The sequence below is a fragment of the Drosophila arizonae genome, chromosome X, assembly GCF_054131065.1.
Source record: "Drosophila arizonae isolate 15081-1271.41 chromosome X, UAZ_ARI_1.0, whole genome shotgun sequence".
Taxonomy (NCBI): domain Eukaryota; kingdom Metazoa; phylum Arthropoda; class Insecta; order Diptera; family Drosophilidae; genus Drosophila; species Drosophila arizonae.
In genome coordinates this window covers 4,572,827-4,588,823 of record NC_142927.1, presented here as the reverse complement: position 1 = coordinate 4,588,823, position 15,997 = coordinate 4,572,827, and the positions used below count along the sequence as shown (strand labels likewise).

At 36.9% G+C, this 15,997-nt stretch overlaps 1 protein-coding gene and 1 long non-coding RNA gene across 3 annotated transcripts in view; one reads left to right on the top strand and one right to left on the bottom strand.

The window, feature by feature from the left end:
* Positions 1-3,773: 3,773 nt before the first annotated feature.
* The window catches only part of LOC149267816 (uncharacterized), a 34,843-nt gene continuing 22,619 nt past the window's right edge, over positions 3,774-15,997 (bottom strand). Inside the window, exons 4-8 of one of the 2 annotated variants that reach the window (XR_016271384.1) lie at positions 9,298-9,464; positions 5,523-9,235; positions 4,348-5,466; positions 4,138-4,285; positions 3,775-4,069 (exon numbers count right to left, since the gene is read on the bottom strand). This is a non-coding gene — a long non-coding RNA (uncharacterized LOC149267816). Of the gene's footprint in view, positions 4,286-4,347; positions 5,467-5,522; positions 9,236-9,297; positions 9,465-15,997 lie in introns of both variants that reach the window. The other variant, XR_016271383.1, reaches the window with a different exon arrangement.
* Positions 12,431-13,569, top strand: LOC149267817 (uncharacterized). The gene is made up of 5 exons (XM_089475917.1): positions 12,431-12,514; positions 12,577-12,627; positions 12,679-12,869; positions 12,928-13,081; positions 13,146-13,569. Exons 3-5 carry the CDS (start codon positions 12,705-12,707, stop codon positions 13,175-13,177), a joined length of 351 nt encoding a protein of 116 aa, XP_089332043.1. The 5' UTR covers positions 12,431-12,514; positions 12,577-12,627; positions 12,679-12,704; the 3' UTR covers positions 13,178-13,569.

Genomic DNA, 15,997 nt, shown 5'->3' with positions numbered 1-15,997 from the left:
CTTTGCTGCCGCCCATCTAAAAGAGTCGAATTTTAGCAGTTGGTAAATAGAAATAAAATTGTCTGAATTATTATTATCATTATCATTATTATTATTAGCTGCTTTATGCTATTTATACGGCAAAAGTTGAAAGTTGGGCAAAGTTTTAATTAAGATTTTGTGTCTTCGTGTGCTTCAATTGATGAGTTCTGAAAATTCAAGCGAAAACGAAATCAATTGAAGCCTCTGAGCCATGGCCAAAAAAGGACAGGGCCAATTAAATTGAACACAAAGGGAATGCAGGCAGCAACAACAAATGAACGAAATGTCCCGAAAAAGGATATTCAAGGAGCCATAAAATGGGGTCTCACAACACTGCAGAGTCGGTATGGTAAATGTGCATCTCAAAACTGAAGAGGAACGAAGACGGGAACGGGAACGAGAATGAGGGGCGCTGGGTCAGCGGGCGCTTCTAGAGCAATTGCATAGCGCTTTGGCATTGTCTTATTTTGTGCACTGCACTGATTTGGTTTATCGGTGAAAATGAATTGAAATAGTAGGTGAGCCCAGCTGCCTACAAATCCAGCACACACACAGACAACCGAGAGAGAGAGAGGGAGAGGGAGAGCGATAGGGACAGAAGCTAACCAAACAAAAGTCCAAGCAAAGCGAGTCCAATATTTTGGGTATTTTTTCATTCTCTTTCCACATCTCTCTCTCTCTCTACCTCTCTCCTCTTCTCCGCTGATGCTGACTTATTGATTATAAGACAACAGATACCCATGCTTTACGCTCTCTCACACACACACGCTCCCTCTCTCTCTCTCTCTCACTCACACACATACATACCAATGCAATTTTACAATGTTAACTCTTTTGTTGCAGTGCTGCCGTTGTCTCCCGACTGAGGCTTACCATTCACAATCAGAAGCATGCAAAAAACGGTAATTGAAATGTCGTGCGGCATGCGGCATGTGGTATGCGGCCTGTCGCCTTTAAGTACCCGCAACAAAGTATTTGTCAATCGAAGTTAACAAAAACAACAAATGCACTGCAGCCATTGCAATTCAAAACTCGAACAGTGCAAAGATAAAGGTCCACTTTTATATAGAGTAGAACAAAGTGAGAGATGAGAGAGAAGGAGTCTCATATATTAAATATTATATTGGTAGTTCAAATGAAATTGAAAAATGTCTAAATGCCTTGTAAGACAAAATGACTCATTGGATTTGGCAATCCAATGCAGCCAGAACAAAGAAATAAATCTCACAAACGGCACAGCTAAGTTTACTCAGTTATTGCTTTTATATGGTCACCCTAAACTTAATTATGCTAGGCTTTTAGCTGTCCACTCTAAAACTATTTTAAAAATCTGTACATTGAAGCCTTTCATGTTTCATTTCCAACTATTCCTTTGCCATTTCATTAATATTTATATATTAATATATATATATTTATATTGTATATTCAAGGAATTGAAGACCTCCTTTAATAACCTAAGAACTTCCATATAAAACTCTTTAAGCTCGAAGCTTTGTTTGCTCACAGCAAAACAATTTTACAGGGCATTAAGATAAACGTCAACAAAACCAAGGCGAACCAAATGCAAAACGTGACTTTGCCAACAGCCGTCGACTGAGCCGGACTTTAAAGCTGTTTCATCCACAGATTGACGGACTGGCAGACTGTCTGATTGAGTGCTTGATATTCGGTAAATTTGTAAATTTGTTTATACCGGCGCGCGACAAAAGTCAACAAGACAAAGTTCTTTAAACATCAATAAGCGCTGCGCCATCAGGAAGCGCAGTCAGGGGAACTGTAAATATTTTTTGATTTCATCAATATATGTACGTACAACCATACATATATATTGAAAGAGCTCCATGGCTGAGGCCCTGTCAGCACCTTATTTGCATATTTGGTTAATTGAAATTGATTTTGGTGACGTACGCAGAAAAAAAAAACGGAAATGTGCTGCTGGTCATACGGAAGTGCGGCACAGCGGAATGAAACAGATAGCCAAAAGTAGAGTTGCCTGGCGCAGATTTGCATATTCCCTCCGAAGTCATCTGATGCAATATTAAAGGCAAGTGGAACAGTGGACTGCAACAAGCTGCAGCTGATACACTAGCCTTAAGGCTTGATATTCTTCTGTCGCAATGGAATGAAACCGTCAAATAATTTTTGACTGCAGAGAGTACAATCAGTACAATCAGAATGAAACAGACAGCTCAAAGGACAGTCACCTTGCGGTGGCTAACCTATTCCATAGTAGGCAGGCATTTTGTATATTTGGCTAACTGGAAACAACGAAAAAACAATGTTGCCGAAACGGCGGAATGAAACAGACAGCTGATTGTGATAGCAGAAAGTACAGTCACCTCAAATGCGGTTGCACTCATAAAAATCAATTTCAATTTGAGAAATAGCGAACATTATTGTGCAGCACATGGAATGGAGGCGGGGCGACTGTAGCCAAGGACGGAGGGACGTAACGTGGGTGCTAAGAGGGAGGCATGGCCTTTGAGGTTTCAAACTTGGAACGAAACGAAAAGAGACTGGCAGAACAACTTGCAACATTACCACAAAAGCCGACCCCGAATGATGTTGCTGTTGTCGCTACTTGTTGTGCATAGTCAACCGAGTCGCCTGGGCAGAGGGCTAGGGGCGTGGTCTGGGTGGTGGAGCCAAAAGCCACCGCAAGAACCGCTCGCCAAGCGCACTCAGCGAACTGCGGCCTGACCTGCTTACTGCTTGGGAGAGCTCAACTCTAGAGTGCTAGATGAGGCAGGTTCCATGGAGTGGGGCCAGGCGAGGCGGGCGGGGGCTGGCTGCTGAAGTTAGAGGCAGTTGCATGGGACAATGTGGCAAAGAGTTAGTGTTTGAGTATTTTGTGTTTGCGTGCAACATGCACACACTCTGGCGGGCTGCTTAGATGGTAGGGTCGGGAGTTGGGTTGGGGTGGGCGTTGTGTTGCCTGTGACGTCAATGCACGCACGCACGCAGCAAATGGTTGACAAGAATGCAGCAGACAGAGAGACAGCCAGACCGACTGACACGCGGCATAAGGAGCTAAAGGGGGCGTGGCAACAAACTTTAACACAACTTTACCGCAATGCAATGACAAATGATTAATCGCAAGCACTGAAACAAACAAGTAAGAAGGCTCTAGTCGAGACTGCTCGGAGATACCCTGAACCCTCTAAGCTGATATTCTTATCATTCTGCATTTATCATATGTATACACACAATAAATCTCAAGTCTCCAGGTCTAATAGTATTCCAATGAGGCTGAAAAGAACAAAATCAATTTTTCGATTATTTTCGATAGAAAAATTATCGGATGATTTATCGAGAAAATAAGACAAACTCTTACTGCGTATAGTATACACGAGTATGCATGCCAAATTTCAGCTCTCTAGCTTTTGTATCTTCCGAGATCGACGCACTCATACACTCGATTTCCCATTTTCAATGGGTTCACGGTATAAAAAACAAAAACAGAAGCAATAGGAGCGCCACAGTAAGAGATGATCGACTAGAAAATGCCATAATTTCTTCAGCAGTAATTGAAGATTTGGGCATTTTTCAATAGTCATTTTAAATGCAGCTTAGTGTGTCCTCTGATAAAATCTTCTACCACCATCTGGCTACGCTGTCATCATACACTTAAAATGAGCCTAGGGTATCGAAACAAATGTGAAAGCAAATGCTTAAAGTCGATACATATCCGACCATTGGGAAAGTTGCAGGGTCAACTAACAGTATCACTTGCGTAAAAAATAACAAACAAACAAACACATAGCTAGATCAGAATACATATTTCAGCAGAAAATCTTTATTCATATAAAGGAATGCAAAGTAAAAATTACAATGCTTTCAAATCTGAATATGGCAAGGATGATGCTGAGCCCCAATGAGTCCAGACGAATCCAACTGAATCCAGAAATATACAGGTGAATCATGATCAGTCCAGGTGAGTCCTAATTGGTCTAGATAACTTCCGCTAAGCCCAGCTGAGGCTCGAAAAGTCCCATTGAGACTCAAAGAATCCCAATGAGTCTGATGAGCAAGCACAGGCCAGTGACCACTGACGATACGAAAACATCGTCAATATAGAATTGAAGAAACTCCATCATACTTGCAGAAACAGAATACCTTTGGTCTTTCGAGTCCAGTCTCATCATTTTGAATGCCAGAGTCATCATATGGAATGCCCCCGTGATCTCATAGTGGTAGAAAATCCATTATACTTGCAGAAATACTTTTGATCTCTAGAGTCCAATGCCATCTTATTGAGTACAAGCTATATAGATTGAATCACATATAGTATCTTTAGTATCTTATGGTCAATAATGTAAAACTTACTCCACTCTCCGAGCTACTTGAATGAAGAAACACCATCAAATTTGCAGAAACACAATTTTCTAAGTATTATCTTGATCTCTCGAGTCCAATCTCATATTGAATACCCCCGTGATATACTTGATTGAAGAACCACCATCATACTGTCAGACACAGAATACTTTTGATCTTTCGAGTCCAGTCTTCTCGCCACATTAAATATGGATTTTGCAGAGCTGCCATTTTCATGATATCTTGATCTCTCATGATATCTAAATACCTCCGCGATCTACTTGATTGAAGAAAGACCATCTTATGTTCAGAAACACAATTTTCTCGATACCTCGAGTGCAGTCTCATCATATCGAATACATCCGCGCTCTACTTGATTGAAGAACGACCATCATACTGGCAGAAACAGAATACTTTTGATCTCTCGAGTCTAATCTAATCATAATGAATACCTCCTCTAATCTTTTCGGCATATTGAATACCTCCGATACATACTTCATTAAAGAAACTCCATCATACTTGCAAATACACAATTTTCCTGATACCTCGAGTGCAGTCTCATCATATCGAATACCTCCGCGATCTACTTGATTAAAGAAACACCATCTGATTTGTAAAAGACGATTTTCTTGATATCTTGAGTCCAGTCGCATCATAGTAAATGCCTTCGCGATCTACTTGATTGAAGAACGATCATCAAATTGGAAGAAAGAGAATACTTTTTATCTTTCGAGTCTAATCTCATCATAATAAATACCTCCTCTAATCTTTTCATCATATTGAATACCTCCGATATATACTTCATTAAAGAGACTCCATCATACTTGCAAATACACAATTTTCCTGATACCTCGAGTGCATTCTCATCATATCGAATAACTCCGTGATCTACCTTGATTGATGAACCACCAACATACTGGCAGAAACAGAATACTTTTCATCTCTCGAGTCTAATCTCATCATAATAAATACCTCCTCTAATCTTTTCAACATATTGAATACTTCCGATATATACTTCATTAAAGGAACTCCATCATACTTGCAAATACACAACTTTCCTGATACCTCGAGTGCAGTCTCATCATATCTAATACCTCCGTGATCTACCTTGATTGAAGAACGATCATCAAACTGGAAGAAACAGAATACTTTTTATCTTTCGAGTCTAATCTCATCATAATAAATACCTCCTCTAATCTTTTCATCATATTGAATACCTCCGATATATACTTCATTAAAACTCCATCATACTTGCAAATACACAACTTTCCTGATACCTCGAGTGCAGTCTCATCATATCGAATACCTCCGCGATCTACTTGATTAAAGAAACACCATCTGATTTGTAGAAAGACAATTTTCTTGATATCTTGAGTCCAGTCGCATCATAGTAAATGCCTTCGCGACCTACTTGATTGAAGAACGATCATCAAACTGGCAGAAACAGAATACTTTTTATCTTTCGAGTCTAATCTTCTCATCATATCTAATACCTCCGCGAGCTACTTGATTGAAGAACGACCATCATACTGGCAGAAACAGAATACTTTTGATCTCTCGAGTCTAATCTCATCATAATGAATACCTCCTCTAATCTTTTCATCATATTGAATACCTCCGATATATACTTCATTAAAGAAACTCCATCATACTTGCAAATACTCAATTTTCCTGATACCTCGAGTGCAGTCTCATCATATCTAATACCTCCACGAGCTACTTGATTGAAGAACGACCATCATACTGGCAGAAACAGAATACTTTTGATCTTTCGAGTTAAATCTTCTTCTCATATTGAATATTTCAACTAATCTTCTCATCATATTGAATACCTCCACAAGTTACTTGATTGAAGAAACACCATCATACTGGCAGAAACAGAATACTTTCGATCTATCGAGTCCAGTGTTCTCATCATATCTCATGTTGAATTTGCAGGAACACAATTTTCTTGATATCACGAGTCCAGTCGGATAATATTAAAATATCTCGGCGATCTACTTCATTGAAGAAACATCGTCTGATTTGCAAAAAGACAATTTCCCTGATATATTGAGCCCAGTCGGATCATATTAAACACCTCAGCTATATACTTAGTTTAAAGAAACTCTATCATACTTGCAAATACACAATTTTCCTGATACCTCGAGTGCAGTCTCATCATATCGAATACCTCCGCGATCTACTTGATTAAAGAAACACCATCTGATTTGTAGAAAGACAATTTTCTTGATATCTTGAGTCCAGTCGCATCATAGTAAATGCCTCCGCGATCTACTTGATTGAAGAAAGACCATCTTATGTTCAGAAACACAATTTTCTCGATACCTCGAGTGCAGTATCATCATATCGAATACCTCCGCGATCTACTTGATTAAAGAAACACCATCTGATTTGTAGAAAGACGATTTTCTTGATATCTTGAGTCCAGTCGCATCATAGTAAATGTCTTCGCGATCTACTTGATTGAAGAACGATCATCAAATTGGAAGAAACAGAATACTTTTTATCTCTCGAGCCTAATCTCATCATAATGAATACCTCCTCTAATCTTTTCGTCATATTGAATACCTCCGATACATACTTCATTTAAAAAACTCCATCATACTTGCAAATACACAATTTTCCTGATACCTCGAGTGCAGTCTCATCATATCGAATACCTCCGCGATCTACTTAATTAAAGAAACACCATCCGATTTGTAGAAAGACAATTTTCTTGATATCTTGAGTCCAGTCGCATAATAGTAAATGCCTTCGCGATCTACTTGATTGAAGAACGATCATCAAACTGGCAGAAACAGAATACTTTTTATCTTTCGAGTCTAATCTTCTCATCATATCTAATACCTCCGCGAGCTACTTGATTGAAGAACGACCATCATACTGGCGGGAACAGAATACTTTTGATCTTTCGAGTCTAATCTTCCCATCATATCTAATACCTCCGCGAGCTACTTGATTGAAGAGCCACCATCATACTGGCAGAAACAGAATACTTTCTATCTATCGAGTCCAGTGTTCTCATCATATCTCATGTTGAATTTGCAGAAACACAATTTTCTTGATATCTCGAGCCCAGTTGGATCATATTAAAATATCTCGGCGATCTACTTGATTGAAGAAACACCATCTGATTTGTAGAAAGACAATTTTCTTGATATCTTGAGTCCAGTCGCATCATAGTAAATGCCTTCGCGACCTACTTGATTGAAGAACGATCATCAAACTGGCAGAAACAATACTTTTGATCTTTCGAGTCTAATCTTCCCATCATATCTAATACCTCCGCGAGCTACTTGATTGAAGAGCCACCATCATACTGGCAGAAACAGAATACTTTCTATCTATCGAGTCCAGTGTTCTCATCATATCTCATGTTGAATTTGCAGAAACACAATTTTCTTGATATCTCGAGCCCAGTTGGATCATATTAAAATATCTCGGCGATCTACTTGATTGAAGAAACACCATCTGATTTGTAGAAAGACAATTTTCTTGATATCTTGAGTCCAGTCGCATCATAGTAAATGCCTTCGCGATCTAATTGATTGAAGAACGATCATCAAACTGGCAGAAACAGAATACTTTTTATCTTTCGAGTCTAATCTTCTCATCATATCTAATACCTCCGCGAGCTACTTGATTGAAGAACGACCATCATACTGGCAGAAACAGAATACTTTTGATCTCTCGAGTCTAATCTAATCATAATGAATACCTCCTCTAATCTTTTCATCATATTGAATACCTCCGATATATACTTCATTAAAGAAACTCCATCATACTTGCAAATACACAATTTTCCTGATACCTCGAGTGCAGTCTCATCATATCGAATACCTCTGCGATCTACTTGATTAAAGAAACACCATCTGATTTGTAGAAAGATGATTTTCTTGATATCTTGAATCCAGTCGCATCATAGTAAATGCCTTCGCGACCTACTTGATTGAAGAACGATCATCAAACTGGCAGAAACGGAATACTTTTTATCTTTCGAGTCTAATCTTCCCATCATATCTAATACCTCCGCGAGCTACTTGATTGAAGAACGACCATCATACTGGCGGGAACAGAATACTTTTGATCTATCGAGTCTAATCTTCTCATCATATTGAATATTTCAACTAATCTTCTCATCATATCTAATACCTCCGCGATCTACTTGATTGAAGAACAATCATCAAACTGGCAGAAACAGAATACTTTTGATCTTTCGATTCCAATCTCATCATATTGAATATCTCGGCGATCTACTTGATTGAAGAAACATCGTCTTATTCGCAGAAAGATAATTTTCTTGATTTCTTTAGCTCAGTCTCATAATACTAAATGCCTCCGCGATCTACTTGATTAAAGAACGACCATCAAACTGGCAGAAACAAAATACTTTTAATCTTTCGAGTCCAATCTTCTCATCATATTGAATATTTCCACTAATCTTCTCATTATATCTAATACCTTCGCGAGCTACTTGATTGAAGAACGACCATCAAACTGGCGGGAACAAAATATTTTTTATATTTCGAGTCCAGTCTTCTCATCATATTGAATACCTCTGCGATCTACTTGATCTACATCTTATTTGCAGAATCGCAATTTTCTTTATCTCTCACTCGAGTCCATACTCATCATATTGAATCTAACCGCGATCAACTTGATTGAAGAAATTTTTCATACTCTAGTCCAGTTTCACCGTACTGATTGTGAATCATATATTCTTCCAAAGAAAACTGAAAATTTCTTTTCCGTCAATTTTGATAGAATATTACTCTCCAACGATCTCCAGTCCTTCTCGCAAAGGTATTGCAATACAAATCGTTGATATATTCAGCAAAGTTATTCACTTTAAGTTCGTGTCATACAATTCCATCCTCAGAACACATTATTTGCAGCCCTTGCAGATAAAATGGACAAAACATCATCTTGAATTGCTTTTGAAACTTAAAATACACTTACCTTCAACAATAATTCAAATTTCTGCATCGTCAATAATCCTCAGCTCAGTGCACTCACTGATCGACTTAATTGAAGAAACTCCATCATAACCATACTCGCAGAAATAGAATACTTTTGATCTCTTTTCTCCGGTCAAAATTTTATCTTCCAAATAATGATATCCAATCCTACTTAGAATTTTCAAAAGATAATCGCAAAACATTTAGCATATCTTCTATATATATAAAAGAGAGTTGTGTAAAAGTGCTCCAACACTTATAACATGATATGTGCTGGACCAATTTTCATGGTTTTTGATTTGTTGGATTTGTCTCCGCCACGAGTAGGTCAGTAGATCTTTAAAATACTGAAAAAATTTGACGAATACTTGAAAAACGCGGTTTTTTCCCTAAAGATTCAAATTTCCATTTATACTTAGTAGCCCTGACAACAGAGACAGTTTCGGTCCTGTATAGAAGTAAATAAACAAATGTAGTCAGTCAGTCTACGGCATAGCCTCGAGCAGACCTGACTATTCAACAAAAAAAAAAAAAAAAAAAAATCAAAAAAAAAATTTTTTTTTCCAAATCAAAAAGAAAAATATTTCAAAACAAAAATCTGCAAAAATTCAAAAAAATCAAAAGATTAAAACCTGACTGTTCAAAAAATAAATAAAAAATTCAAAATTCGAAATTCAAAAAAAAAAGTTAATTATTGCAAAGTGTATTTTTGGCTTTTTATATTTTTGGACTTTTCAACTTTATAAACAATAATTGTGCGCGTGCGTACAGATTCCGATGATCTCAACAGATATGCCCTTTGGATTTAAACGAATTCAATTACCGCTTCGTCTTGCCTTCGCCATGACGATCAACAAGTCACATGGCCAATCTTTGACTATTTGTCGCCTCAATCTAGAAAATGCGTGTTTTTCTCATGGTCAATTGAACGTGGCAAGCTCACGTGTTGGAAAACCATCCGCATTATTTGTTCTTGCACCTGACCAATAAAAGGAAGAATGTCCTTTACCACAAGGTGCTTGAATGAAAATCCGATTAATAAATTGATCAGAGTGTATCCCAACCTGAACAACATAGCTTTCAACAATTTTTTACCTAGAAATAATATAGAGGGCAATGCAACGTTTGCCGGGCCAGCTAGTATTTATTAAAGGGGACATCACATCATCATGTCCCCGCAATTTTTTAGATCCTTTAGAGGAATGAGATCGATTTCATCAAAAATAGAAAACAATATAAATTTAGCTTTGCTTTTAAGCGTGAAAGCTAATTGAGCTCTAATCAATAGGCTCGGAACTGAATGTAAAATTCAAAGAACAATAATAATTCGTTTGAGGTTTATAGAAAACAAATGCTCGTAATTAATTAAATTCAGTTGAGGCTTAGAGAAACACGAAATAGCCTTATCTCTATTCACACTGACATCTAGGCCGGGAGCTTTGTTCGACTAATGCGCCTTTATACACCCATTGATCAATGCGTTATCATTGGCACCATAACTGTTTTGAATACAGCCCATTGGATTGCTTTTGTCAATATAGAATACGTACGTAAGAGACTAAGGCTGACAGTGACACCAATGAATAATCAGCAATGAATTATGTAAATAAGAAATATGTTTATTTAGCGCACTGTTCAATTCATCACTAAAAGAGCCAGACAAAGATATATCTCTCTTTCTAATTAGCCATGCCACACACTAGCGGCGTACACTTATTCTCTCATACTTATTTTTAGAAAATGTTCCAGTAATATCTAAACACAATTGAAAAGGCAACATAACCTGATTAACCATTTTCCATCGGTCAAGAGTACACAACGAAAAAAGCCAACTTCAGGGGTCTCCACATTTCCTATACCCTAGTCCCACAGACCACTGATCAGTATCAGATTCCGTTGTCACTCTTGATCTTGCTACGACTCTTTCAATACGATACGAAGACCTATCCAATTCTCGAATAAAATAGATATATGATGCAGGTCAAGCTAAGGAAAATGACCAGAGAAATATCTATATAGAGTAGGAAGCACCGTTCACCGCTGTTTCAACGAATCCTGAAACTGATACCAAATTTGCAGCAGGAAAATTCTACTAGACCAAAATCTCCTTATCAGACGCTCATTGCCCGATTAAAAATATATCACACTTAGATTAAAGTAATATGTAAGAACTAGGAATAGAAAACATCGCTTTATCGGGCAACAACATCATAACTGACGAATCATACCAACATCGTTTGCTGGGGTTGTAAAATATGACAAAACATGATATCAAATCCCCACCTAGGCTTCACAGCTATTATGTTAAAAGTAGGATAAAAATACATCGCTTGAACCACTCCTTACATCAAACCAAAAAAATATTCTCAGCAGTCCACGTGACTTGGAAATATACAAGAAATAGGAATAGGAATGGGAATATGAATGGAACGCGTCGAATTTACGGACGACAACCAAGGCATTACATTAGGGTAATATGTAAGAATTAACAATAGAAGACATCGCTTTATCGGGCGACAATATCATAACTGACGAATCATACCAACATCGTTTGCTGGGGTTGTAAAATATGACAAAACATGATATCAAATCCCCACTTAGGCTTCACAGCTATAATGTTAAAAGTAGGATAAAAATACATCGCTTGAACCACTCTTTACATCAAACCAAAAAAAATATTCTCAGCAGTCTACGTGACTTGGAAACATACAAGAAATAGGAATAGGAATGGGAATATGAATGGAACGCGTCGAATTTACGGACGACAACCAAGGCATTACATTAGGGTAATATGTAAGAATTAAGAATAGAAGACATCGCTTTATCGGGCGACAATATCATAACTGACGAATCATACCAACATCGTTTGCTGGTGTTGTAAAATATGACAAAACATGATATCAAATCCCCACCTAGGCTTCACAGCTATTATGTTAAAAGTAGGATAAAAATACATCGCTTGAACCACACTTTACATCAAACCAAAAAAATATTCTCAGCAGTCCTCGTGAGATTTTTAAAAAATGTCGTTCAGTCCGGACTTTTCTAATAACCGTAAGTGCTTAAATTGTGCTAATTAATTTGAATAAATAGAAACAAATTAATTAATTAAATCGTTTAATTTTCAGATCAAATATCAAGCTGCAATTGTTCACAAACTATTGGGCGCCGTGAACAACTTGTTCTTGAACTAACAGAACAAGTTCGTTCGTCACGTGGTAAGTGTGTCACGATATTTTATTTAAAATTATCTCATAAATTTTTTTTACTTATTTTTCAGTGGTTCAGAAAAAACTGGATATTCTTGTGGAGGAAATTAATTCTTTAAGAGGTATAAATATGCATACCTATATATATTTAATTTAAATATATTAAAACTTAGCTGACCAAAAAGTAACACACGAAAAAATGTGGGTCCTTGTGGAAGCTTCCTCCGAGCAGACTGCCACCATAAAAGGACTTACAAAACAGCACGGACAAGGACAACAAGTGGCTAAACAATTTCCAATCCAGACCGTAGAATCCCTTAAGGAACTAAATACGGAAATTAACAACACAAACCGAGAGCTTTATGTTAGTATAAACACAGTTTCAATTGTTTCTTAAATCCGAATTCATACTTTGTTTACAGATTGATGCGATTAGGATCCATATTATGACTGGGGGAATTTTAAAAAATTTAAAGAATATTTTGGCTAATCCCGTTGTATTAGCATACAATGTAGATGGCGTTCAAGGCAAAGCTGCCTTAAAAAAAGATAGCGCATTCTATGACGTTTTAATTGGTAAGTATTATTTAATTCATTGCCGATTTAATTACAAAATTTAATCTTCATATTTGTTCCCTAGATGAAATAAATCTGGTTGATGGCAATGGATAGGCCGAAGAGCAACTGAGAAAGGCCATGCAGCTGCAGAAAAAGCGTTTTTTTTTTTTTTAATTCATGCGTCAACAAAAAAAAAAACTGAAAATTAATTTTTAAAATAACAAAATTATAAATATTTCAAATCACTAGTAAGTAGTGATTTTACCAGCTACGAACCAGTTACCAGTACTAGAGGGATACTATACTCCAACACAAAAAAGTGAAGTTAATGGAAGCGATTCCATTCAACCTTCTTAGATGTATTTAGGTGCTTAAGATAGACAAAAACTATCAAATAAAAATTTTAAAAAATACACTACACCTATACACTTTAATGAAGGAAACGAAGACAAAAGAAGAATAGTAAAGAAAACCGAAACGAGACAATCAAAACACCAACCTGCAAAACTTTTCATAAATCACATGTAAGATAATAGCAAATAGTATCCAAAATGTAAAAAAAACAAGAAGGAAGAAAAGAGATAAAATGCTTATTAAAGCATTTTGTCTCTCAAGGTTGCATATTTCTCCACAATTAGCGTCCCCAAATAACAGCACACCCACAGCGTTTTTCACGCGGTATAACCTTCCTATAGTCTTCCGAAAATTCATGCCAATGGGGATTTCCGAGATGCCAGAGTGAATGAAATAAATGCGTTGCAACGTTGGATGAATCGTCACAATCACAAAGGAATACCCAATGCATGGAATGTCTTGAATTAACTTGAAGGTGGATTAATAGCTCTCTTTATGCTAATTTCTGGAATTATAATCCTGGACACCTTGGGGACATATATCATTATAATGGACAAATGCACCCTGCGGAACGCAGATGTTTAGATGGGGAGGAGTTAGGACTACTGACATATCTAAGGAGGCTGGAGAGTCCCGTCAGACACAGCCTCAGGGGGACCTGACTGAACTACGCTGGTTGTTATGACAAACACCTTTGTACCCTGTCTACACATTCACTAACACATAATTAATCAAACTACTATTGTATTTCACTTCACATCTAATGTAATACTAACATTTGAGATCTACACACAGTAGGCGTCAACAAATTTACTATATTATACAGTAGTATAGGGGTAAATAAATAAATATAGTCAGTCAGTCTACGGCACAGCTACAGGCGGACCTGACTGTTCAGAAAAAAAAAAAAAAAAAAAAAAAAACAGTAGAACTGATATGGCTCAGTTTATATTCGGACGAGAGATTTTAGACCTATTGTTACTAAATTATATAAAATATATTACTTCATTGAATACAAATGTATTTATATTCACAAGAACTCAACACAGCGTCCCTTCATTAGTACTCTAGTGTGGGAGCGCTTAACTTATATATTCAAAAATAGGATTCGAAGTCATCACTTTTCGGGCGACAACCATCGCAATGAGATAAGTGCAATACAAAACAATGCGTCTCAAATATCTTCTCCGTCAAACATCTCTAAATTGGAGTTTAATACACTTACCTCAAACAGTAGTGAAAATTTCTTGATTTTCCATAATCGCCACTCACCGATCTACTTTATTGAAGAAACTTCAGCACAACCAATCTTGCATAAATAGAATTCTTCTGCTCTCTTGACTCCAATCTTACTTGACTTGGGCTCTTGACTTCTGATCTCACTCCAAACAATGGTCCATCTCATAATTCGCTTTTTCGGGCGACAGCTATCCCAACACTCGGACCGCATACTCAGAGAGAGTGATTCGTTGAATATGTACGCTTTCGATCCTCTGAGTATACTCTATACTCAGGAAAATGCAGCTAAATACGCTGCAGCTCACCAACAAAAATATACAAAATCCAAAAAAAAACAAAAAACAAAAAAACAAAAACAAAAACAAAATAGGCCGTACAAAGAAAATGGGAACTTTTCAATTCAATAAAACTTTTTTAAAAATTTCAAAATAGACCATACAAAAAAAAAATATATATATATATAAGTTAAGACTTTTGACAATCTAGGAAGGCTGGAGAGTCAAGTCAAACATTCAAGGGGAGAACCTAACCAGCTGAACAGATTTAGTTCAGTTTATATTCGGACTAGAGAGAGTTTAGACCTATTGTTCCAAATTGTATAAAATATATTATACCTATTGTTCCAAATTATATAAAATATATTATTTCATTGAACACAAAGTTGTCATATATTCACAAGAACCCAACACAGCGTCCCCAATCACTAGTACTCTAGTGTGGGAGCGCTTAACTGGCGCCCGAGCAGGGACCCACATTCTTCACGGAAATAAAGGGAAATGTTGACGTGTCAATAATTCTATAAAAAGAACTTATTAAAAAAGCAAGTACAAATAAATTGCTTCAATCCAATTGGGCAATTGTTGGCAAAATTACGAAGTACTTCTGCGATTTGCAAAGTAATGAGGTGAAAGTCCTTGCCATAACATAATAATACAATAAATAATAACATAATTTCTAGGAAGTAGATAATTCTATAACATAAAAGAAATCGTGGCTAAATGGTGGTATTTGCAATACCTAGGTTCAAATCCGTGCCGAGACGACTCTTAAAACGAAAATACAAGAAATTTGCAGGCATAATGGTGGTACGAGATTGATTCTCGTATCGAGGTTCAAATCCTTGCCGTAAGAAAAATGTCATAAAAAATAAACGTCACAATTTCCACCCGTGTTGAATGATGGGTTTCCGTATAAATTCAAAGAAACCTAGTGGTCAAAGTTAAGTTTAAAGCACTAACTATATAACAAAATTAGAAGGCGGTTGTCTGGAAATCTCTAATCAACAAACAAAGCATAAATATGCAAAAATAAAAACATGAATTGCAGAGACCTTCTATTCGA

What these genes read in the sequence shown, in the direction of transcription:
- LOC149267817 (XM_089475917.1), top strand. Translation starts at nt 12,705, where the DNA reads ATGTGGGTCCTTGTGGAAGCTTCCTCCGAGCAGACTGCCACCATAAAA. An exon ending in ACACAAACCGAGAGCTTTAT is followed by an intron (nt 12,870 to 12,927) that starts GTTAGTATAAAC and finishes CTTTGTTTACAG; the next exon opens with ATTGATGCGATTAGGATCCA. An exon ending in ATTCTATGACGTTTTAATTG is followed by an intron (nt 13,082 to 13,145) that starts GTAAGTATTATT and finishes TTTGTTCCCTAG; the next exon opens with ATGAAATAAATCTGGTTGAT.